Raw genomic sequence first — 26,846 nt, 5'->3', positions numbered from 1 at the left:
CCATGAATTGATTAATGTGGACCCCGACTTAAACAAGTTGAAAAACGTATTCAGGTGTTACCATTTAGTGCTCAATTGTACGGAATATGTCCTGTACTGTGCAATCTACTAATAAAAGTTTCAATCAATCAATCAATCAATCAAACCTTTTGGAAGACAAAAACGAGAAGTGCTCTTATTTTGAAAAACGCAGCAGGAAGTCGAGTCATTTTGTAGCGCTTGACTGCGTGGGAAAGTTTTCCTCCAAGGCAAGAGCACGCTACTCCTCCTCCACACAGCGGGACAACAAGTCTTTCAGCACCGACTTAAGCGCTCTTTTGTTCCGCCTCTATTGTCCAATAGCCCCGTTGGAGGACCACCAGCGTGTGTGAGGATGAACTCATCCCGTCAGAAGTGAGACACCCCCCGGGAGACGGCGGGTGGAAGCTTAAGGTTTGTTTCGTTGTTTTTTTTTTGTGAGCGGCTCCTCCGGTGCTCTCTGCCCGCCACTGAGGCCATGGGCTGCGGCTTGAGGAAGCTGGAGGACCCGGAGGACAGCAGCCCCGGGAAGATCTACTCCACGCTAAAAAGACCTCAAGTGGAGACTAAAACCGAGACCGTCTACGATTATGTCCTGTTGGACTTCAGCTTGGAAGGTATTTGCTTGTCACTTTTTACTCCAAACTTTGAAAAAAATAAAAAAATCATCTTTCAAGAGTTTCTTTGTGGTGTCCATAAATAACATGGTCCTCATACAGAAGCAGGGGGTGTTTATTCACTCAACTTCAGAGAGTACCAGGCATCTATTACAGAATCACACAGTAGCATTTTTACATCGGCACTAAATATTATTTAAAACATTTGTTCTGCAGCCACACTTTTTTAGCTTTGCTGCAACTATAAATGGTGTCATTTGTCTATAAAACTGTTATAAGTACACCTCTGCATAACATTGTGTCCTTATTAACATGAAAGAAAACAAATAAATATAGATCAACTTTATTGACAAAATTAAATCCTTTAATTCCCATTTGATACTGAAAAACATTAAATCATTTCTAACATTAATTCAGGAACGCATTGAAAATGAATTTGAAAAAATCTGTGCTTTTTTTGCCACAAAACACTATATTTTTATGCTTAAATACAAGCTCTTGGAATACTTCCAACCTAACTAATTTTATCATTATAATAATTTTTAGTGCACTACACGACTTTGTAAAAATACCTAACTAAAAGGCTGTAGCTCTAAGTTAAATTTTTCAAATATAAAACAAAAACTCAGCCACCTATGTTACGTTACCATCAGTGGCTTAAAGCAGACGTGTCCAAATTGTGGCCAGGGGCCCATTTATGGCCCGCAGCTAATTTTTTAACGGCGCATGGCACATTCTAAAAACACTATTAAATAAAAAATTATAATTTTTAACATTAAAAAGTGGAATAAAAGAGCAATCAGGTGAAATGTAACAAGAGAAAGTTGCGACGTTGATGCTAATAAACAAATACTTAGGCTGTTCTTTTAAACTCATTGCTCAAAAAATAATAATGAATCAAAATCGATGTTGTTATGAATTATTGACCTATTTAAGGCTCCAATTAATTCACATCAAATATTCCATTTTGAAATATTATCTGGGGAAAATATTAAATATTTTGTGTTTGCCATATATAAAAAAAAACGTTTTCTTTGACAACAAGGGCATAAAACAGACAAGTTAAAAAAAAATCATTGAAAAAAGTTGAAATTTTTAAAAAAGTACGATTATTTTTAATACTTTTATGAGCGTGGCCCTTTTGGATGCCCAAAATTGTTAGTGGAATTTCTTTTCTTTTTTTAAACTGTCATTGTTCAAGAAATGATAATGAATCAACGTTGTTATGAATTATTGACTTATTTAGGGCTCCAATTAACTCACACCAAATATTCCACTTAAAAAAAATAGGGGGGAAATATTGCATATTGTGTGTGTTTGCCATATAAAAAAACATAATTTTTTTTACCAAAAGGGCATAAAACAAAAAAGTAAAAAAAAATCATTTAAAAAAAAAAAAGGGTGATTATGATTATTTTTAACACTTTTATGAGTGTGGCCCTTTTGGATGCCCAATAATTTTAGTGGGATTTTATTTTTAAAAACTGTTATTGTTCATAGAAGGATAATGATTTAAAATCAATGTTGTTATGAATTATTGACTTATTTAGGGCTCCAAATAACTCACATGTGGGATCTGAGCCGAGGACTTAAAAAAATGTAGGGGGGAAATATTGCATATTTTTGTGCTTCGTCATAAAAATCAGGGGTTTCCTTGACAAAAAGGGCATGAAAAATAATTTACCGTATTTTTCGGACTATAAGTCGCAGTTTTTTTCATAGTTTGGCCGGGGGTGCGACTTATACTCAGGAGCGACTTATGTGTGAAATTATTAACACATTACCGTAAAATATCAAATAATATTATTTAGCTCATTCACGTAAGAGACTAGACGTATAAGAGTGCGACTTAAATATGTTTTTTTCCTTCTTTATTATGCATTTTCGGCCGGTGCGACTTATACTCCGGAGCGACTTATACTCCGAAAAATACGGTATTAAAAATGTATTAATATATTTTTTTACTTTATATCGACAGATAGACCTGAAGCTGATCTAGATATTTAAGTGTTAAATAGTAATAAATTATATAACTTATTTTAAAAAAAACAGTTATGACTGAGACCCTTACGGGTCCCCAGAACCAAACCTGAGGGGAGCCCTAAAGGTTGAAAAAAAATCTATTCATGGTATTGGTATTGAAAATTAAAAATATCAAAATGGCCACCACATACTTTGATTTTTCAGTGTGTGGCCCCTCAATGGAGAAAAAAGTTTGGACACCCCTGAACATATATATTTTTAAAGTGTCTATATTTTTCACAATGACTAATTATGTTGAATAAATCCTGCTTGTCGGTATCTAGTTTGCTGTTCAGGCGTGTCACTCACCGCTGTCTCGTCCACACAAACATGAAAGCAGTCTAAGAAAAGCGGCTAACAATTTGCAGTCATGTTATGACAGAATACGACGGGATATAAGGCTTGAAACAAACTATAAAGTTTGCGACCTCTAGGCATCCGCAAGCAGCCCATTTGAAAGACAGGCTTCGCTACACATCTTGGAATAACAAGCATCCACCAGTCATATATAGTAGGGTTTTTTTTTTCTTCGCTTTAAAAAGTGACTGTGATGTCAGCTATGCTAGTGTTGCTAAATAATGGAATACAAATATAATTTATTAAGATTGTACAATATTTTGTTTTTAATTGCAGTATGGGGAAAATTGTTTTAAAATTATATTCATATTTCATAATATTTATTGTATTTTTTTCTCTCTGTAATACATTTTTTGATGATCAGTCAGGGAAATCAACACAGGGTTCTTCCTAATCGCGCCATGGTTCCCCAAACATACTATTGTTTTATGTTGTTGTTCTGGTGTTTGACACTGTTAGCATCCTTGCTTTAATGTTAGCATTCTTCCCAGCAACAGGCTCCTTCTTCTTTCAGCCTATGGAGAAATAGGTCAGGGAAGGTTTTCCCTCCCCTAGGTTACTACTACTTCGTAGTAGTTGTAGTAGTAACTCACACACCTTCATTGACGACCACTACTAGCTATCACTATATATGAAATTTAATGATAATCTGAGTGGAACGTTGTGATTTTTTTCCCTCGGGGTTAATCCCTTCATGCACTCGTCTGGTGACCATGTGACCTATTTGGAAAGAAAATGGTGATTCGGTCATAAACCGGATACGATCGTGAGCACACACTGCTAATATGTAAAAAAAAAAATGTTTTAAGTCGCAAAACTCGTGATTTATGGTCCAAAATACAGAAAAACGCAAATAATTACAATTGATGAATTCAGACACCTAATGTGTGTATTGTTTCCAGCACAGTTTGAATAGGATCTGCTTCTTCCTAGGGCTGGGCGATATATCCATATACTCGATATATCGCGGGTTTGTCTCTGTGCGATATAGAAAATGACTATATCGTGATATTCGAGTATACGTTCTCACGCAGTTGCTTTTAGCTGCGGGCATTACACTACAGGCTCTTCTCACTCTTTCTCGTCTCTCCTTCTCACAGAGACATAAAACAAGCGCACCTTCTTACATACGTCACATACGTATACGCCCGGCATGGGTAACGTTAGCTGTGGTGCGAGTGGTAATACGAGAGAAAGAAGGTGTGAATCTGGTAACAAATGAAGGAAGAGTTAATTCCCAAGAAAAACAGCAGGGGGTCCATCGTCTGGCGGTGGTTTGGCTTCAAGCGGGAAGATGTCGAACAGACAACCGTAATTTGTCAAGTGTGGGGCAAAAGCGTTGCTACAAAAAGTAGCATTACATAATATGTAGCATCATTTGAAAAGTCACCCGCTAGAGAATGAAGAGAAACTTGCGATTTAGAGTCTGAAAAATACAGTAAATTACTAATTAATAATTGACAAAATAATAGAATGGAAAATGACAATATGTTACTGCATACGTCAGCAGACAAATTAGGAGCCTTTTAGCTGAGATAGGCTCCAGCACCCCTCGCTGCCCCAAAAGGGACAAGCGGTAGAAAATGGATGGATGGATGTTTGTTTACTTACTACTAAAAGAGAAGTTGTCTAGTATGTTCACTATTTTATTTGAGGGCAACATTTTTCTTTGATTGCAATAAGAAACATATGTTTAATGTATTGTAAGATGTTCCGTTTTTTGTGGTCCCCTTTATTTTGGTATCGGGACGACCCTAGTTACAACTTATTTTGAGTTTTCCCTACAGGACTGCAATCTAGTTTGGGCAGTGGGTCGTGTGGGGGCGGAGTTGGCGCGAAACAATGTCATTGTCTGATCTGCATCATTTGTGGAGATGGAACTCTTACAACAACTTGCGATTCAGTTACGATTCTTGGGGTGACGATTCGATTAAGGATCGATTCTCGATTCAAACCGATTCTTGCAATACAATGAAAATGATCATAAAACATTTTCGAAACAGGTTGCAAAAGATCCAATTGGTTGTTGACCTATGACGTAAACGTGCAACAAGTAAGCGCGGAAATAGCCTCAAAAAAATGTTTTTAAACAGATTATTCAAAAATAAAAAGGTTTTATTTGCATTATTTTTTTTGCAATTTTTTTTTTGTTGTTGAAATAAATAAGACGTAAAACAACTTTTTGGAGCACCCCTAACAATTTGCCATAAATATGCTTAGAAATACAAATGAAAAGCACCCGCTGCTCGTTGAGTAGAGCGATACATGCTTTCATGTTAGCAGTGGTTCTTAACCTTGTAGGAGGTACCGAACCCCACCAGCTTCATATGCTTATTCACCGAACCCTTCTTTAGTGAAAAAATTAAAATTCTTAATTTAATCTTAATTTATAAATATGAATCATTAATGTATGTTATTATATTAAAGAAATACTAATAAAGATATATTTTACAAACAGAAAGTTACAGGAATGTACACATGATCCCATGTTTACATCTCATTGTGCAACATGTGAATGTTTAAGTGGGAACTAAATGCAATATCTGAAAGGGTACAAATTATTTCCAAAGCAGGACCCCCACCCAGACATACAATAATAGTACACAGCTCCTGAAAAAACAATATGTTTTGTTATTGTCATTGTAAGTGGGCCAAAACACTTATATTAGAAAATAATCTCATGGAAATGACTGCTGTCATTTGATTATAATAATAAAACATTGAACTTGTTATTTAGTCAGGTTTGGGACTGGTGTGACCACAGTTCATGTGCACGTCTGATGTTGCTCACATGGGCTCCACTGAATGCTCAAGGAGTTTTTGCGTTTGCTCACGCTTATGGAAAATTAGAGGGAACATTGTTTGGGGGTATCCATAATACGCCGATAGGGAAAAGTTGTTATTTACACGATGAGTCGGGTGTGTCTTGACCTCTGCCGAACCCCTGAGGCCGACTCACCGAACCCCTAGGGTTCGATCGAACCCAGGTTAAGAACCACTGTGTTAGAGTCTCTAAAAGTGTCCGATAAGATCGCTCGTCGCTTTTTTTATAAAGAGAGTCTGAATAGTCTCTAAATATGGCGACAAAGCCACTAAGTTGGCAAAACGTATTTGTCCTGCTATGTCTTCTGACTCTCTGGCAGGCCAGCCATGCCGCCATCTACTCTACAGAGTTGCAACAACAAGCTACACTCAGACAGTCCCATTATAATGTGTTTATTATCCATTTGTGACCATATTACATTTTGTCACGTTGTTTGTTTTACCGGAGTTCTAGTCCAGTTTGGACGCAGCATGAAAAAGCTATTTGATGCTACACAAGCTGAGAGCGACTCAGGTGGCTTCCCAGGCAGGAAAAAATGACAACATGTCCGTTTTCTTCAGGCACGTCACGTAAAAATCATGCCATCACATGACTGATGTTGACGTTCTTGTCAATAAAGTGCAGTCCAAGCCATGAGGCGCCTTCGCTTTGACGTGCTCTTGTTTCCCCTCAGTATGACGTATAGAATGGGGTTACTGGGAGCTCTGGGAGTTAGGAGCGAGCGGGGGCGGGGGGCGCTAATTGCTCCATGTCCACATTCAAGCGTTAGACAAATTTGACAGTGTCCTAGAAACGTAGCTTCAACGCAGCGAGAAGATCCAGGTCAGAAAGACGTCTCCTGCTATATTTAGTTAAACGTACACTGAAGTATTTGGTAATAAAATAATTTTAAAAAACAATATTAAATATATGGGATTATATCAATAGATAGTGAAATGTTGTACTGTAGTCATTTTCTTGGGTTGTTTTTTTATTTAAAAGTAATATCGAATCAAAATCAATGTTAGGAATGATTGACCTATTCAAGGCTCCAATTACTTCACATCAAATATTTCAATATTTAGAGTTTGCCATTTAAAAAAAAAAAAGGTTTGAAAAAAAAGGGCATAAAACAAACAAACAAAATAAAAATAAAAATAATTTAAAAATGGTTGAAAAATTATTGGAATGATTATTTTTAACACTTTTATGAGTGATGCCCAATCATTTAAAAAAAACTGTCATTGTTCAAAAAATGATGATGAATTAAAATCAATGTTATGAATTATTGACTTATTTAGGGTTCTAATTAACGCACATCAAATATTTCCCTTAAAGTTAGGGGGGAAATATTGCATATTTTGTGCTTTGCCATAAAAATCATGTTGTTGTTTTTTACAAAAAGGGCATAAAACTTTATTTATTTTTTTTACTTTATATTGACAGATAGACCTGAAGCTGATCTAGATATTTAAGCGTTAAATAGTAATAAATAATATGACTTTATTTTTATTTTTTTAAATGGCTGAGACCCTTCCGGGTCCCCAGGACCAAACCTGAGGGGAGCCCTAAAGGTTGAAAAAAAATTTATACATTGTATTGGTTTTGAAAACGAAAAATATCAAAGTGGCCGCCGCATGCTTGGATTTTTCAGTGTGCTCAATGGAAAAAGGTTTGGACACCCCTGAACGTATATATTTTTAAAGTTTCTATATTTTTTTGGGGTTATTTTTGATTTTTTTCGAGTGTTTATTTGCATGGATGGCACCCAGCAGTTCGACTTTGTTTTATTTTTTTTTAAAAACTGAATAGATTTGTTGACTATAATTTTTTTTTTATAAAAAAAAAAAAAAGAAGATATTTAAAACTAGAAAAAGCAATTTCAGTTGAAATTTGGTTTAAATGATGAAAAGTCGATTTTGAACCGACATGCTAACAATTCGCACACTACCCAGTAGGGCTATGAATCCAACATTTTCTTTTCTAAAGTAAATATTTACAGCAGATATGATCATCTACATCAACAATATGATTTGTCTGAGTGACTGGACAGGACAGATTAAAAAAATAAATAGATAAATAATTTAAAAAAATTTAAATCGATTTTTATTGATTAAGAATTGTTACGAGTAAGAATCGCGATTCATTTTAATTAGAGATGTCCGATAATGGCTGTTTTGCCGATATCCGATTTTCCGATATTGTCCAACTCTTAGTTACAGATTCCGATATCAACCGATACCGATATATGCAGTCGTGGAATTAACACATTATTATGCCTAATTTTGTTGTGATGCCCTGCTGTATGCATTAAACAATGTAACAAGGTTTTTCAAAATAAATCAACTCAAGTTATGGAAAAAAATGCCAACATGACACTGCCATATTTATTATTGAAGTCACAAAGTGCTTTTTTTTTTTTTTAACATGCCTCAAAACAACAGCTTGGAATTTGGGACATGCTCTCCCTGAGATAATCCTAATACCCACTACAACTATGGGAAATACTATACTTTCGCCGCTCCGTGCAGCGGCGTTTTAAAAAGTAATTACTTTTACTTCTTTAAACCGATACCGATAATTTCCGATATTACATTTTAAAGCAATTATCGGCCGATATTATCGGACATCTTTAATTTTGACTTTGGAATTTTTTGAGTTGGTTTGGAAATGTGCATCTTAATATGGAATAAGTGTTATGGAGAAGTGGGAAATCCGGTAAAAAACAGGAATATTTTGACATGAAAAATAAATACCGTATTTTTCGGACTATAAGTCGCAGTTTTTTTCATAGTGGGTGTGACTTATACTCAGGAGCGACTTATGTGTGAAATTATTAACACATTACCGTAAAATATCAAATACTATTATTTAGCTCATTCATGTAAGAGACTAGACGTATAAGATTTCATGGGATTTAGCGATTAGGAGTGACAGATTGTTTGGTAAACGTATAGCATGTTATATATGTTATAGTTATTTGAATGACTCTTACCATAATATGTCACGTTAACATACCAGGCACGTTCTCAGTTGGTTATTTATGCCTCATATAACGTACACTTATTCAGCCTGTTGTTCACTATTCTTTATTTATTTTAAATTGCCTTTCAAATGTCTATTCATGGTGTTGGCTTTTATCAAATACATTTCCCCCAAAAATGCGACTTATACTCCAGTGCGACTTATAGATGTTTTTTTCCTTCTTTATTATGCATTTTCGGCCGGTGAGACTTATACTCCTGAGCGACTTATACTCCGAAAAATACGGTAGCCTTGATTGGTGGAATGGTTTGTATCAGTTGAGAAATGTGGACTTTTGAAAAAAAAATTCAATCAGTTTGCATGGTACAAACAATCCTAGAATATGTGAAATTCCTGGAAATGTGGTATTTTTATAATGAAAAATAAGAAAATAACATTTTCAAGGGGAAAATCCAATACTAATTGTTCTTTTTGTATTACTCTTATATGCAAATAAAACATCAATTTTACGTCTGCCTCTATGTTTTACAGAAGTATCCAAAAATGCTAAACCTATTCCAGTTTGGGTACGTTGAGATGGTTTTTTTGTGTGCAAATTTGACCTCTTCTAAAAAGTCTCTGTAGTGAGTGAGACAAAGTGTGTGTTGTTCTTGCCCATAATAGCGGTGACTCAAAAGTTTACGGGGGAAAACAATAATAGTCTCGTAGACGAAGAATAAACAGGGAAAAGAGGAGCCAGACAACACATGACTACTGAAGTGTGTCGCCCTTTATTCACACTCCACAAACAAACACTCATAACACAAAACACCACAAACTAAAAATAAAAGTCAGATTTATGCTGTAGATGACGGCCATTGTCCACTGTCCCATTTATGAAAATACGTGTGTGTCTGTCATCATTTCCAGTGATGAGTGCAGTTTTCTATAATCTCTTTTTAATCTGCTCATCTGGATTATTTCAGATTAAAGTTGGGGTTTTGATTTATTAAATCTGGCAAAGGAAGTCGCACACGTGGACGCCCGCCCCCGCCCAGCGGCGTTTGCGAGAGTCTGATGGCGAGATAATGTCGCGTTGTCGTGTAAATTGGCAAATTAGCACGGTTTAGCATAGTAACCGGATGGTCTCCTGCTGGCCCCACTATGGACTGGACTCTCACTATTATGTTAGATCCACTATGGACTGGACTCTCACTATTATGTTAGATCCACTATGTACTGGAATCTTACTATTATGTTAGATCCACTATGGACTGGACTCTCACTATTATGTTGGATCCACTATGGACTGAACTTTCACTATTATGTTGGATCCACTATGGACTGGACTCTCACTATTATGTTAGATCCACTATGGACTGGACTCTCACTATTATGTTAGATCCACTATGGACTGGACTCTCACACTATTATGTTAGACCCACTATGGACTGGACTCTCACACTATTATGTTAGATACACTATGGACTGGACTCTCACTATTATGTTAGATCCACTATGGACTGGACTCTCACACTATTATGTTAGATCCACTATGGACTGGACTCTCGCACTATTATGTTAGATCCACTATGGACTGGACTCTCACTATTATGTTAGATCCACTATGGACTGGACTCTCACACTATTATGTTAGATCCACTATGGACTGGACTCTCACTATTATGTTAGATCCACTATGGACTGGACTCTCACACTATTATGTTAGATCCACTATGGACTGGACTCTCACACTATAATGTTAGATCCACTATGGACTGGACTCTCACTATTATGTAAAATCCACTATGGACTGGACTCTCACTATTATGTTAGATCCATTATGGACTGGACTCTCACTATTATGTTAGATCCACTATGGACAGGACTCTCACTATTATGTTAGATCCACTATGGACTGGACTCTCACTATTATGTTAGATCCACTATGGACTGAACTCTCACTATTGTGTTAGATCCACTATGGACTGGACTCTCACTATTATGTTAGATCCACTATGGACTGGACTCTCACTATTATGTTAGTGGGGGTCACCCACATCTGCGGTCCTCTCCAAGGTTTCCCATTGTCATCCCACTGGGTTGAGGTTTTTCCTTGCCCTGATGTGGGATCTGAACCGAGGATGTTGTTGTGGCTTGTGCAGCCCTTTGAAACACTTGTGATTTAGGGCTATATAAATAAACATTGATTGATTTAGCATTAGCTACCTGACCAAATAAAGTAAGAAGGATAACTAAATGTTTCGTCAACTAATGCTAGTGTTAGCAGGTTTACAAGCTAACCTAACAAGAATATACAGTACATTTGATTACCATTCAATTGTGTACAATTTTGTTAAGTGATTTTATCATGTTGGCATTGTGTTATACAAACTACCAAGACGGATTTGAAAAAACTGTTTAAAAATAACGTTCGCTAAATGACTAGAAGTGGTATGTTAGCATTGTGGTTTTAGCATGTTAGCATGTAGCGCAGAGCCATGGTCGCTGCAAACGCTTCAATTAGTAACTTTTGCTTGTAGAAATGCTTGTTGACAGGAAGATTTCTTATTGAGTTATGAATGTATTCCTTCAATATTTGGATTTGTGACCAAATAAATGTACAAAAAAAATGATTGTTGCTGGAAGCGATGTTAGCATCGTGTGCTAGCAACCATGAGCATGCAGATACTTTTAGCATGTAACTCAAATCCTTTTCCGACATGTTGAACTGTGCAAGTGTAAACACGTGATGTACTGCAATTATGTAACTTTGCTAGCATTGCTACAAATTACCTAAAACGTTACCATTGCGTTCATGCACGAAAATGCACCGTAAACGTGACGTAATCGACCTTTTATCGACGACAAACACCAACTTGCAGAACTGTACGTTGTAAAAAAATAATACACTCACGTGGGACAAAAGTCAATGTACTACTACAAAAATATTGCAATGTTTTAAGAGTAAAGTAGCAAAGTTGACAGGTCCCGCAAAATCATTTTTTTCGTTAAAAATGTACGACTTTATTACCGTGAAAAGTTACGACTTAATTTGAGTGTTTCCAACAGGACTGCAATCTATTTGTGGCAGGGGTGGGTAGGGGCTAGATGATGTTTTATTTACATCATTGCTTCCAAACAAGTACCCTGACAAAAACAAATGTCCAACATTTAGATTTATGACCACATTAATTAAAAAAACGGTAACGTTCCGTTCATGCTAACGGGCCAAACTAACATAAACAAATAGCTCAATCGCATTACGTCCAATAGTAATAATGGGATGTTAGTAGAGATGTCTGATAATATCGGACTGCCGATATTATCGGCCGATAAATGCTTTAAAATGTAATAATCGGAAATTATCGGTATCAGTTTCAAAATTATCGGTCTTAGTTTCACATAATAGTCACATAATAGTCACATAATATCTACGGCTTTTCACACACACAAGTGAATGCAAGGCATACTTGGTCAACAGCCATACAGGTCACATTGAGGGTGGCCGTATAAACAACTTTAACACTGTTACAAATATGCGCCACACTGTGAACCCACACCAAACAAGAATGACAAACACATTTCGGGAGAACATCCGCACCGTAACACAACATAAACAAATACCCAGAATCCCTTGCAGCACTAACTCTTTCGGGACGCTACAATATACACCCCCGCCCCCGCCCCGACCCGAACCTCCTCATGCATGTCCCAAATTCCAAGCTGCTGTTTTGAGGCATGTTTAAAAAAATAATGCACTTTGTGACTTCAATAATAAATATGGCAGTGCCATGTTGGCATTTTTTTCCATAACTTGATTGATTTTGGAAAAACCTTGTTACATTGTTTAATGCATCCAGCGGGGGCATCACAACAAAATTAGGCATAATAATGTGTTAATTCCACGACTGTATATATCTGTATCGGTATCGGTGATTAAGAGTTGGACAATATTGGAATATATCGGCAAAAAAGCCATTATCGGACATCTCTAGATGTTAGCGTTGTGTATTAGCCCCCTGATACCATTATTGCTAACATTACATTGTCACACTTGTTGCCGGGCAGATTTGACGTAATAGTCTAAATTGCATTAGCAAACCAATTTTTTCAGCATCTGACAAAAGAAAAGTAATAACTTGGTGTTTAATGCTACTGTGTGTAAAATGTGTATGTAAATATCTACATTATGAATCCATTTTAATCTGATTTGCGGTTGCTAGCGTGGCGCAACTTTTGCTAACACTTCCCTTGTTACCCGATCTGCTGGTTGCCGGGCAGATCTCTCCTCCTCACTCCTTCCTAAAACTCTCCCGTTCACTAATGGACTCATAAAATCCACTTTGCTCTAAAACACCCTCCCGCCCCCGTCTCCGCGGCCGATCCGTCACGGCATAATGAGACGCCTCTTGTTTCTTCCGAACCTCCGTTTCTTTTCCGCCTCTTTGCTATTCCGTCAGTGCTTTTATTTTGTCCGCCGTCGCTTTTTGTTGCTCCTTCACAGCCCTGAACAGAGGCCTCAGTGTGCTTTGACAGAGCCAGTGGCAGCAGGATGGGAGGGGGTGTTGCTCCTCATAACACTGTGTGTGTGTGTGTGTGTTTGCGTGCGTGTGTGTGTGTGTGTGTATGGTCCTCAGGGGACACATTGAACGCGGCCTTGTTTCGATTTGAGACAAGTATTCCACGGTTTTGTGCTAAAGTGTAACGAGAGTCGTCGTAAAAGTGACTTGTGTGTCCGGTGTGCAGCTGTGGAATGTTATGTTGTGTTGTTGTTGTTGTTGTGTATCCGCACAGCAAGGCAAGCAGGGCGGGGCGTCGGTCCCCGCAGGAATGCCAGTAAAGTGTTTGCCCGGCTGCGACTTGACTGGGTTCATTGGGGTTCCGCTGGTCTCACAGCTGTCCACCGGGCTGCTCAAGAGCTCAAAAGGGGGCGGAGCTGTTTGACATACTTTTTAAGGCGGAGTCTTCTGTAAGGCTTTCACTGACCACAGCTTGGAGGAAAGTTGCAAGTTTATACTGAGGTGTGGTCATGGACAGAGCTAACGTTAGCACCTTAGCAATCAAATCGCAATTTCAACAAACAACAGTTTTGATTAATCGTCGATAAATTAATCGAACGGATTCTATGTTTTTTTTAACAATGGGTTTTAAGAATTCCCGAAAAAAGTTTCCTTTTCTGCTTATTGAAAGTTAGTTTACCCTGTCAGAGATAGTATTAAAGTAAGATGGTTTACTCCTAAATCTAGTATTTTGTTACACCCTAAAAAGTGTTAATACTGTAAGTATTGTAATTAATTCGCTGCAGCTGTTTGTAACGTGCAACCGAGTTGTAGTTTTCATAACAAGTTTGGAGGTGTTGAAATTACCACGTACGTAAAATCGCTCGTGCAAAGCCGATCTATATTAGCATTAAGCTTAGCTAGCGCATTTTTGGCCTTACTTCAAGTCAATTGCTTTGTTGGCTTTGAACATTGCAACATTACTTAGAGCAGGGGTCACCAACCTTTTTGAAACCAAGAGCTACTTCTTGGGTACTGATTAATGCGAAGGGCTACCAGTTTGATACACACTTAAATAAATTGCCAGAAATAGCCAATTTGCTCAATTTACCTTTAACTCTATGTTATTATTAATAATAAATGATATTTACACTTAATTGAACGGTTTAAAAGAGGAGAAAACACGAAAAAAATGACAATTAAATTTTGAAACATAGTTTATCTTCAATTTCGACTCTTTAAAATTCAAAATTCAACCGAAAAAAAGAAGAGAAAAACTAGCTAATTTGAATCTTTTTGAAAAAATTAAAAAAATAATTTATGGAACATCATTAGTAATTTTTCCTGATCAAGATTAATTTTAGAATTTTGATGACATGTTTTAAATAGGTTAAAATCCAATATACACTTTGTTAGAATATATAACAAATTGGACCAAGCTATATTTCTAACAAAGACAAATCATTATTTCTTCTAGATTTTCCAGAACAAAAATTTTAAAAGAAATTCAAAAGACTTTGAAATAAGATTTAAATTTGATTCCACAGATTTTCTAGATTTGCCAGAGTAATTTTTTTGAATTTTAATCATAATAAGTTTGAAGAAATAGTTCACAAATATTCTTCGTTGAAAAAACAGAAGCTAAAATGAAAAATTTTATTAAAATGTATTTATTATTCTTTACAATAAAAAAAATTAATTTACTTGAACATTGATTTAAATTGTCAGGAAAGAAGAGGAAGGAATTTAACAGGTAAAAAGGTATATGTGTTTAAAAATCCTAAAATCATTTCTAAGGTTGTATTTTTTCTCTAAAATTGTCTTTCTGAAAGTTATAAGAAGCAAAGTAAAAAAAATAATGAATTTATTTAAACAAAAGAAGACCAAGTCTTTAAAATATTTTCTTGGATTTTCAAATTCTATTTGAGTTTTGTCTCTCTTAGAATTAAAAATGTCGGGCAAAGCGAGACCAAATAAATAAATAAAATTTAAAAAATAGAGGCAGCTCACTGGTAAGTGCTGCTATTTGAGCTATTTTTAGAACAGGCCAACGGGCTACTCATCTGGTCCTTACAGGCTACCTGGTGCCCGCGGGCACCGCGTTGGTGACCCCTGACTTAGAGGTAGTTTGGCTGAGTCCGCTCTCAGTGCTGCTGGAGTGGGGTGGGTGTATATTGTAGCGTCCCGGAAGAGTTAGTGCTGTAAGGGGTTCTGGGTATTTGTTCTGTTGTTGTTTATTTCGGTGCGGATGTTCTCCTGAAATGTGTTTGTCATTCTTGTTTGGTGTGGGTTCACAGTGTGGCGCATATTTGTAACAGTGTGACCTGTATGGCTGTTGACTAAGTATGCCTTGCATTCACTTGTGTGTGTGAAAAGCCGTAGATATTATGTGACTGGGCCGGCACGCAAAGGCAGCGCCTTTAAGGTTTATTGGCGCTCTGTACTTCTCCTTACGTCCGTGTACAGAGCGGCGTTTTAGAAAGTCATAAATTGTACTTTTTGAAACAGATACCGATAATTTTGATACCGATACCGATAATTTTCAATATTACATTTTAAAGCATTTATCGGCAGTCCGATATTATCGGACATCTCTAGTTATTACTAATTATTAATAACAGATTTGTTGTTAAATGTATGTATACATTTTTGTTTTTTGTTTTTTTTAAAGAAAATCCTATTATCATAGCAGAATATGCAAATTAGGCAATGACGTCGTGGTGACAGGTATCTTGGCAAACTAGGGGCAAGCCTGTATCTACATCTGCATGCGCTTTGATATGTTGCGATGGCCACCCAGCTGGCGGTGTGAAAGTCATGTTTGTTGTTATTAATGCTGGCTCAGCAGTTAGCGCTATCACAGCATTGGTTGACCCGGATCTTGTCCTCCACCCCGCCATGTTGTAGGTAGCCGTCCCACAGTGCAGTACGTCTCCTCGCTGGCCGAGCTGCCCCAGGCGCTGCAGCCGTACTACACGCAAGGCTACGTCCTGACCGCCCTGCACCCCATCATCCTGTCTGTGGGCCGCACGCGCTCGCTCCCCTTCAGCCTGCTCTACCGCGTCGTCCTGGCCCGGCCCAGATTAAGGTAGGCTCACTTGAAACTTCCAAAAATTCAAACCAAAGTGCGCTCTCGCCAAACTGTCGAGTAATTCCATGAATGATTGATGGGGCTAGCTGCATATTTCATGCGGAACTATGCAAGAAGGTCATGCTGGTAAAGGGCCTGTCTGACTGAAACGCTCATTTCTGTTGGCTGGAAAGCCACTTGACAACAGGAATCCGCGGCCAATAGCGTGAGGACTCGATTGGTTGGCATTCATTCATTCATTTTTTTCTATTGCATTGTCATAAAAGTCCCAAGACTGGTGTCACAAAAGATCCAAAATACACATTTTCTCCTTTAGAACTAATCCCCCAATAACTTCTCTGCCTCGTAGGGCTGGGCGATATTGCTGAAAACTGTGTCACGATATAAGGGTTTTAAATCGGTCTATATCGATAATTATTGATATTTTTATGATCTATGGAAAATAAGGAGCAGGAGGAAAATATATTAAATTTAGGGCTGCAACAACTAATCGATTAAATCTATTAAAATCGATTTATAAAAATAATTGGCGATTAATTTAGTCATCGATTTGTTGGATCTATGCTATGCTCAGAGGCAATTTTTGTTTTGTTTGTTTTTAAAGAAAATAAATGTTTTTGTTTTTTTTGTTTTGTTAATAAACCTTTATTTATAAACTGCAACATGCACAAACAGCTGAGAAACAATAATCAAAATAAGTATGGTGCCAGTATGCTGTTTTTTTTCAATAAAATACTGGAAAGGATAGAAATGTAGTTTGTCTCTTTTATCCGATTATTAATCGAAGTAATAATCGACAGATTAATCGATTATCAAATTAATCGTTAGTTGCAGCCCTAATTAAATGTAAACATTTTTATTTCCAATGTAACTTTCCTCTGATTATAATCCCTCAGCTATCAAGGCAGAAAGGAAATGTGTCAACACAAGCATGGAAAAAACTCAAAAATATGTAAAAAAAAATAAATAAAAAATTGTAAAATCACATAGAACCCTTAACAATAAGCTCTTAAAATGAAGGTGTAAACATAAGGAATATGTGAGAAATGTTTAATAAAGTGTAATAAAATAGTGCAAAGTGTGAAAATGTAAACATAGAGAAATCTGAGAATAACTATTTTCTGCATGTTTAGTGCCAGGGAGTTACGGCAATGCTCTAAAGCTGTGGTCCCCAACCTTTTTGTAGCTGCGGACCGGTCAACGCTTGAAAATTTGTCCCACGGACCTGGGGGGCGGGGGGGTTTGTTTGTTTTTCATAAAGAAATACAATCATGTGTGCTTACGGACTGTATCCCTGCAGACTGTATTGATCTATATTGATATATATAATGTATATATTGTGTTTTTATGTTGATTTAATTCACAAAAAAAAAAAAAAAGTTTTTATTTCTTGTGCGGCCCGGTACCAATCGGTCCGCGGACCGGTACTTGGCCGCGGCCCGGTGGTTGGGGACCACTGCTCTAAAGGGTGAGTGCGGCAAAGGTGGTGTGGTATCACCGGTCTTGCATCATTTAGACCACATTGGTCCCATTTTTAAAATCCCAAAAACCGCCTTACTGTCCAGGTGAATTTTCCTCTTTTGTTAATTTTTACTTTCTTTTCTCACTCCATGCAAGGAATGTGAAAGTTGGACTTCTCCCTTGTTAACTTCCGTCTCCTTAATGTTTTGTAATCAATCAAAAATATCAAGCAACCAAAACATGGATAAGTGTGGAGAGTGTTTTGCAATTGCTTTGTAATGGATTTAAATGGGTGTAATTTAGAAATGTTTTTACTATGTTGTGTGTGACATTTTGTGTTGGTTGGATTTATTTTTTATTTTTCACCATGACTAGAGAAGGTTGTTTGCATTGGGTCTATAAGTAAATGCTGCGTATAATTAAAGGTCATTGACACCCATGTTCTAAATCATAATTTGTCCCAAAGTACTATCATAAAGTCTGCTATGATTAGCAGTTACTTAAGGGAAAATTGAACGTTGTTTTGCATCTGTGAAATCAATCCACCGCCGTATACTTGAAATTAGCAAAATATGTAAATATTATATGTTATTATGAATGTTACTACATTACATACATACTTACAGCGTGTATATAAAACGTTGATGGAAGCTTTAGGATGTTTTTTAGAGCGCTTTATAGGTGGAATAGCTAGATCTAAATCAGCTCCTTTGTTAGCTACCTATTACTCGCGTCTATTTACGCGTTAGAATGCATAAAAAAGAAAGACATGTTCTTGTCCCACATAGATTATGAATGAAGTGCGGTTCCCCTTTAAAATAAAACCGAGTTAATTTGCATAAATTGCAACAATTAATCCTCTTATTAAAGAACAAGTTTAAAATAGCGTTTTACAGCCAAACATGTTTTTGAGCTAGCAAGAATGCTACAAGTACATTGACAACAAACAATGCGGCAATGTTGTCGTACTTTTGTTGACAACAAGTTTTGTCGCAACATTATTAATCGTGATCAATCCAATTTCAAAAGTGTTATTAATCTGATTTAAAAACTGTGAATTTGTTGTTGTTGTTTACAGTCATCAGACGGCGTCCATGTGTCACAGCGTGCCCATGCTGAGGGTGGAGGAGTGGCCGCTACCCGGGGACTCGCTGACGGGCGATACCGTTCGAGCGCTCATTGACAGGGTGAGCCTCACGTCAATTGTCATGTCAGCGTAACTTCTCTTGAAGGCAAGCCATGTTCTCCATACGTGACTGAAAATCGTCCGCAGTCCACATGAACAAAGACATTTGAGTAAATTCCCCATGGTTTGTAGGGAATATATTTATGAGAAGGGAATGTTCTGAACTCCTGTTTCCTAGGGGAAGAATAATGCTTCCATAGGAGATTTAAGTCGTTGTAGCTCAACTTCTCTTCAGTTGAGACTGACTCAGCAGCGCCTCTGCTGGTTGCAGCTGAGTAGTGCACTTAATTTGTCTTCGCTGCGTCTATAAGCAAAAAAAACGTTGCACACATTTCAATCTGGAATGTTTGTTTTTTTTAGAGATGTCCGATAATATCGGGCTGCCTATATTATCGGCCGATAAATGCTTTAAAATGTAATATCGGAAATTATCGGTATCAGTTTCATAAAGTAAAATGTATGACTTTTTATAACGCCGCTGTGTACACGGACGTAAGAAGAAGTACAGAGCGCCAATAAACCTTAAAGGTACTGCCTTTGCGTGCCGGCCCAATCACAAAATACCTATGGCTTTTCACACACACAAGTGTGTGTGGTCAACAGCCATACAGGTCACACTGAGGGTGACCGTATAAACAACTTTAACACTGTTACAAATAAGCGCCACACTGTGAACCCACACCAAACAAGAATGACAAACACATTTCGGGAGAACATCCACACCGTAACCAACATAAACACAACAGAACAAATACCCAGAACCCCTTGCAGCACTAACTCTTCCGGGACGCTACAATATACACCACCTGCTATCCCCTACCTCAACCTCCTCATGTTCTCTCAGGGAAAGCATGTCCCAAATTCCAAGCTGCTGTTTTGAGGCATGTTAAAAAAAATAATGCACTTTGTGACTTCAATAATAAATATGGCAATGCCATGTTGGCATTTTTTTTCCATAACTTGAGTTGTTTTATTTTGGAAAACCTTGTTACATTGTTTAATGCATCCAGCGGGGCATCACAACATAATTAGGCATGATAATGTGTTAATTCCACGACTGTATATATCGGAATCGGTTGATATCGGGAATCGGTAATCAAGAGTTGGACAATATCGGATATCGGCAAAAAAGCCATTATTTTTTTGGTCTCTCCTGAAGGTGAACAGCAGCGCCCGAGGAGGAGTTCGCTTCGTGGGCTCGGTCCTCCAGCAGGTGAGCGGTCTGAGCAATGGCGGTAGGATGCACAGTCCTAAGGGGGGCTGTCACTCGCCGCCGCAGTCTCCCCCTCGCACGCCACCTGGAGACAAGGAGCTGGAGGAGAACACCTACAGTCCTGGTCTGTGGACGCACCATCTTTACGTCGTCTTCTCAAATATTCTTTCAATGATCTGCATCAAACTCCTTCTTTCTTTCCAGACATGCGACTCCTGGTCTTCTTCCACTCCTGGGTTCCCGGTTGTGCCCCTCTGGACTCGTTGGCCTGTCAGTACCACCAGGGGGCGCTCTCTATGCGCGTGTCCAGGAAGGGTCAGGTGGTCAGCGCCCTGGAGGCCGACTGGCTGGAGCTGACGGCAGCCTACTACCGCCGAGGCTGGTCGCTGGTGGATTCCTTCGTCTACTGGGACACGCCCAGAGGTCAGCGTCTTCGTGCTCCTGTGGCACTGTGGTTGGAATTACGACGTCAAAACGGTGCCAACATTTGTGCGCATAGAAACCGTACTCTGCGCTCACACTTCCGCAAGACAGTAGGCGTTTAAATCGGAAAGGTGGGGAGTTGCTGGCCCGTTGCGTGGCTATGGAAAGACACGTGCGCACTGTGCAAGCACAGAGTCCACACAAATGAAGTCTGCGCCCAAGTGCCGGAGTTCGCGCTTGTGCAACTTGAGACAGCGTAGTAGTCCACACACGATCGCAAACGGAGTCACGAGCAAAAGAGTCTGCGCACGAGCAAACTGAGTCCTGGCTTGGGCAAACAGAGCCTGCGCAAGATTACGAACAGACTCCACGAGCAAATACAAACATAGCCCGCACACGATCGAAAACCGAGTCTTCTTATGAGCGCAAACAGAGTCAGCGCAAACGTAGTCAGCACAGGAGCACAAATGGAGTTTGCGCACAAGCGCCAATGGAGTCAGAGCTTGGGCAACAGGAGTCCTATGCACGATCGCAAACGGAGTGACAAGCAAACTGACTCCGTGCACGAGTGCGAATAAAGTCAATGCACAGGCAGACAGAGTCCGTGCACGATCCCAAACTGACTCTGCGCATTAACGCAAACAGAGTCCGCGCACAAGCAAACGTAGTCTGCACACGATTGCAAATGAAATCAAAGGCAAACTGAGTCCGCGCACAATCCCAAACACAGTTTGCGCACAAGCAAACAGAGTCCAGGCACAGGCAAAAGTAGTCTGCGCACGATAGAAGATGGAGTCAAGAGCAAACTGAGTCCGCAGATGGGAAAATGTAGTCTGCACACGATTGCAAATGGAGTCAAAAACAAACTGAGTCAGCGCACGATCCCAATCAGAGTCTTCGCGTTAATGCAAACAAAGTCCGAATTAGATCGCAAACAGAGTCCGCACACATGCAAACTAAGTTTGCGCACGATTGCAAATGAAGTCAAAAGCAAACTGAGTCTACGCACGATCCCGAACTAAGTCCGCACACGATCGCAAACACAGTTTGCGCACAAGCAAACTGAGTCCAGGCACGGGAAAATGCAGTCTGCGGCGATTGCAAATGAAGTCAAGAGCAAACGGAGTCTGCGCACAAGCAAACTGAGTCCGCAGATGAACGCAAACCGAGTGCGAACACGATTGCAAACCGAGTCCGCGCACAAGCAACGTGAGTCCGGGTACAGGCAAACCGAGTCCGTGCACAAGCAACGTGAGTCCGGGTACAGGCAAACCGAGTCCGCGCACAAACAACGTGAGTCCGGGTACAGGCAAACCGAGTCCGGGTACAGGCAAACTGAGTCCGCGCACAAGTCAAAACGGAGCCCACAATTGATCAAAAACTGAGTTTGCTTACGAGTGCAAACAGTGTTCGTACCAACGCCGCGCATGATAGCAAACTGAGTCAGTGCTGGGGCAGACAGTCTGCGCACGATTGCAATCAGAGTCTGCGCACGATCAAAAACAGAGTCCTGGCATGAGAGTCTGGTTACACAAAATGAGAAGAGACTTATTTCCTGGTGCAAAATGAGTTGGTGCACACTGAGAGTCCACAGGCAAGGAAGAGTGTGATTCTGACACCATTTGGAATGTCTAAAATAAAAAGGGATTTTTGTTTCTCTTCCTGTTGTGATTATGACCAAACCCTGCACTGTGTTCATATTTAGAAGCGTCTCACTTCCTGTTTCTTCACGCTGATGATGATATCTCAGAGCGTTGTGGGTTTATGGTCAAAATGTCCGCTTCGAGTCTTTGCAGAAAAAATGATAATAGTAATATTACGTTTCAGGCGAGCCTGTGCCGCGGTCGCTGGAGGGCCTTTTCGTGTACGAGGAAAAGAGCACCGCCCCTCCCGCCAACGACACTATCGTGGTGGAGCAGTGGACCGTCATCGAGGTCAGAAAACAACTCGATATGTTTTTATTACAAGATTTCTGCTGAGTATGGAGTTTGCTAAGATATGCCGTGATGTTCGTTGGAGCGCAGTTAGGTCGCGTTTGTGCATTGTTTGTATTTTTAAGCGAGGGCGTGGCATCTGTGCAGGGTTCCAACGTGAAAACCGACTACGGGCCCCTCCTTCACACACTGGCTGAGTTTGGATGGCTGCTCATGTGCGTGCTGCCCACGCCCATCATCCGCCATGACAGGTAAACGTGCAAACAGCATATCCTTTTTTTCTTCTCCGTAACACAAATACACCCAAAAAAAAGGTTTTAAATGTATAATAATGCTCCTTTTCCACTGATGCTCGTTATTTATATTTCATTTCATGATAGAAGAATGAAATGTACGGAGGTTCATTTGTGTCTTTATTACCAAAGCTTTTTTGACACTCAATTTATGTAACTGAATTGTTTGCGTTTGAATTTTGTGAATTTAATTTATTTTACATCAAATTTCATTGAAAAAAATTCAGTGTCGAAAAATGTGTTGCTTCAGAAAGCAAGATTCACTTCCGGTAAATTAAGACTGAAGCAATTGATCCTGACTCAGAACCAGCCAATGAGGTGTCTAGTTTGAAGTCACATGATGTGGAACTTGGAAAAAGAGGGCATAAAAAAGCCCATTTTAGGATAAATAAAAGTCTATCCTATCTTAAGACCCGTGTCACAATTTTTTATACATTGAATTTTCATACCCGGAATTTTATACAGTGAATTTTAAAACACTGTTGTTTTTTTAATTTGATGTACAAAAAATCAGTTAACAAAATTCAAACGCAAGAAATTCAGTTACTTAAATTTAATGTCGAAAAGAAGACACAAATTCACCTCCATAGAATGTCCATATACAGTCTTCCCATCACGCTCAAAAGTTGTTGTTCTTCTAAGCATTATTCCATATTTTTGGTCTAAATTAAGCATTTTTAAAGCACAAAAATGGCTAATTGAACAAAATATATCAATACTATAGTATTATTGGCCACTAGATAACACCAAACCGATCAGAAGGTGCTATCCAGTGTCGTTGACATTGATTGGCTCAGCCTCAGGCAGCCACAGATTAGAATGTTATTCTTATTATTGGATTTTTTTTTTTAATTTATTGTTAAAATGCTAAACTTTTCAAATTCAAGATAGTGATGTCACTGTCAAAGCATGTAAATGTGGCACCACCTTATGGAATGTTTACAATAAAAACAACTAAAAATGTAATTATAGCCAATACTAGGTGTAGGTGGTTAGACATTCATTTAATTGGAGCAACTATATTATTGAACTTCTGCAGCTATATTAATGTTATAGTAACATTTATGACATGTTTAAATTGCATATTGAAATGACAGGAAAAACATCTTCAAAGGTTTGGCGGCCTCTCAAACACACGTGGAAGCAAAAGAAACCTGATTATTTGAGAAACCAGACTCATTTAGTGCATGTAAACATACCAATTGTTATGTGGCAAGTGAATAGGCATGGAGGTTAATTTGTGTCTTTGTGTACGAAAGGGACACGCGTTAGAAAATGGATGGATGTTACGAAAGTTAGGTTTTTTTTGGACACTGAATTTATGTACCTGAATTTTGTAAACTGAAGTTTTTAACATCAAATTATGCTGACAGTGTCATTAAATATTTGTGAGCAAAATTAAGTTCTGTAACAGCTTCTTCCCTCAGGCCGTAAGACTCTTGAACGCATCATAGTTATCCTCTCAACTCCCCCCAAAATGGATTAACTCGCTGGAATAAAAAAGACAATATAACACATACATAAACGTGGATGCATGTGAAAAAGTGCAATATATTTATCTGTACAGTAACCTATTTATTTATTTATATATGCACCTTATTGCTTTTTTATCCTGCACTACCATGAGCTTATGTAACGAAATTTCGTTCTTATCTGTACTGTAAAGTTCAAATTTGAATGACAATAAAAAGGAAGTCTAAGTCTATGCACTGAATTTTTATACACTGATTTTTTTCTGTGCTGAATTGTTCTACACTGTTTTTTATGCAGTGGATTTTTTTACATTGCTTTTTTCTGCAATACATTTTTTCTGCACTAAATTGTTCTACACTGTTTTTTTCCTGCACTGAATTGTTCTATACTGTTTTTTTATGCAATGGATTTTTTTACACTTAATTTTCTTACACTGATTTTTCTATGCGCTGAATTGTTCTACACCGTTTTTTTCTGCACTGAATTGTTCTATACAATTTTTAATGCACAAAATTTTTTATGTACAGAATATTTTTACAGACTGGTTCTGCATTGATCTTTTTACTGCAATGAATTTTAATACACAACTTTTTGTATGCACTGAATTTTCATAAACTGAATTTTTGAAATAATTATAATAGACACGACTTAACCTCCATAAATAAAGCGTAAAAAGTGCCTCCTTACTAATTCTTAATTTCTCTGTCAGTGATGGGAATCTTGCCACCAAGCAGGTGGTGTTTCTTCAGAGACCAGTCAGGAATCAGGCAGCATCACACCACAGGAACCAGGTGAGCACATGGAACTTTCGGTCTACACTGCACCCTGGTGGCGTACGTTGGAACTGCATATGATTTTCAAACTATTTTGACATTTGCGGTGTTTACACCTTTCCCCAATGAGTACATAAAATGACTGTGTACCTGCAGGTGGTGCACAGTGAGGTGGCCAGTCGCTCCTTGAGCCGGTCCGGCAGCAGCGCCGCGCCCAGGGAAGAGCTCTCCCCCGCGGCCGGGGGCATCGGCGGCTTCCCGGTATTCGGAGGCGGGTTCCCCAGTTCTCTGTCACACCTGGAGGAGGGCGGCTTTGATCCGGACGAGGGGAAAGCGGAGGTCACCTGCATGTGAGCCTGTGTGATGCTCAGGCGGTCCCGGATGGAGGAAGATCCTGACTCCTTGCTCCTCCACTGTGGAAGCACTTTTTTTTTAACAGAAGCCATAATGAGAGGACGATCACCGCTTTAGGCGACTTTTGTTCCAGAAGGTTCATTCCCATCATTTCTGCACAGTGACAATGGTTCCCTTTTGTTACCCTCAAAGATGTCCTGAAACATTCCAACACTCCTGTTTACATTCCTGGAACACAGGACGCCATCAGACTCACATTTTAACAAGATAGCAACACAAATCATGATTTGATGACTAATTCTTCTTAACATTGCATCCTTTTTTGTGGGGACAGTTTGGGCGAGGCTCCTGTCCTGTTTCCATTGCACAAGGCAGGCTTGGGCGAGTCTGGTGGAATTAAAAAAAACAACAGACACTCCAAACTCTTGTAGAAAGTCTTGGAAGAAGAGTGAAAGTTCTACAGATACAAAGTAGGGGAACAGGTCCACATTTTCTTCACTTTTCACTTTCTGTCCCAATACTTTTGCCCACATAGTTCTCGTCTTGAAATGACGATTCAACAGTATTACGATGTTTGTGTTTATGGTACCGACAGTCTTTTTTTTCAATGTACCAACTTTTGGTCCAATAATTTGTACAATAATTTAATCTACAGTTGTTCTTGTAGCTTTTGCCAGGAGTTAAGTTCCAGGAACCCCCCCAGAAATGGCTAAGCTAAAGCCATCAAACGAGATCTTCTAAATGGATTTCCATTTTTGAGCAAGGAAAATCTTGCATATTTTGTGTTTAAACTTTTTCTTTGACTTAAAACTGAAAAAAAATGAAAACTTTATGTCAAAGGAAAGATCTGAAGTTCATATATATATATATATATATATATATATATATATATATATATATATATATATATATATATATATATATATATATATATATATATATATATATATATATATATATATATATCACAGCACAGGCCAAAAGTTTGGACACACCTTCTCATTCAATGAGTTTTCTTTATTTTCATGACTATTTACATTGTAGATTGTCACTGAAGGCATCAAAACTATGAATGAACACATATTGGGTTATGTACTTAACTAAAATAAAGGTAAAATAACTAAAAACATCCATCCATCCATCCATTTTCTACCGCTTGTCCCTTTTGGGGTCACGGGGGATGCTGGAGCCTATCTCAGCTGCATTCGGGCGGAAGGCGAGGTACACCCTGGACAAATCGCCACCTCATCTTTTATATTCTAGTTTCTTCAAAATAGCCACCCTTTGCTCTGATTACTGCTTTGCTCTTGGCATTCTCTTGATGAGCTTCAAAAGGTAGTCACCTGAAATGGTTTTCACTTC

General features: G+C 38.5%; 1 protein-coding gene across 1 annotated transcript; it reads left to right on the top strand.

The window, feature by feature from the left end:
• The first annotated feature begins 224 nt into the window (after nucleotides 1–224).
• On the top strand, nucleotides 225–26,291 carry rftn2 (raftlin family member 2). The gene is made up of 9 exons (XM_062059727.1): nucleotides 225–635; nucleotides 16,191–16,371; nucleotides 18,914–19,022; nucleotides 20,181–20,358; nucleotides 20,439–20,657; nucleotides 22,485–22,591; nucleotides 22,739–22,842; nucleotides 25,067–25,148; nucleotides 25,287–26,291. The coding sequence occupies exons 1-9, from the start codon at nucleotides 497–499 to the stop codon at nucleotides 25,482–25,484; spliced, it is 1,317 nt and encodes a 438-aa protein (XP_061915711.1). The 5' UTR covers nucleotides 225–496; the 3' UTR covers nucleotides 25,485–26,291.
• The last annotated feature ends 555 nt before the right edge of the window (nucleotides 26,292–26,846 follow it).

The sequence above is a fragment of the Entelurus aequoreus genome, linkage group LG10 (assembly GCF_033978785.1).
Source record: "Entelurus aequoreus isolate RoL-2023_Sb linkage group LG10, RoL_Eaeq_v1.1, whole genome shotgun sequence".
Classification (NCBI taxonomy): domain Eukaryota; kingdom Metazoa; phylum Chordata; class Actinopteri; order Syngnathiformes; family Syngnathidae; genus Entelurus; species Entelurus aequoreus.
This window is presented reverse-complemented; position numbering and strand designations above follow the sequence as displayed.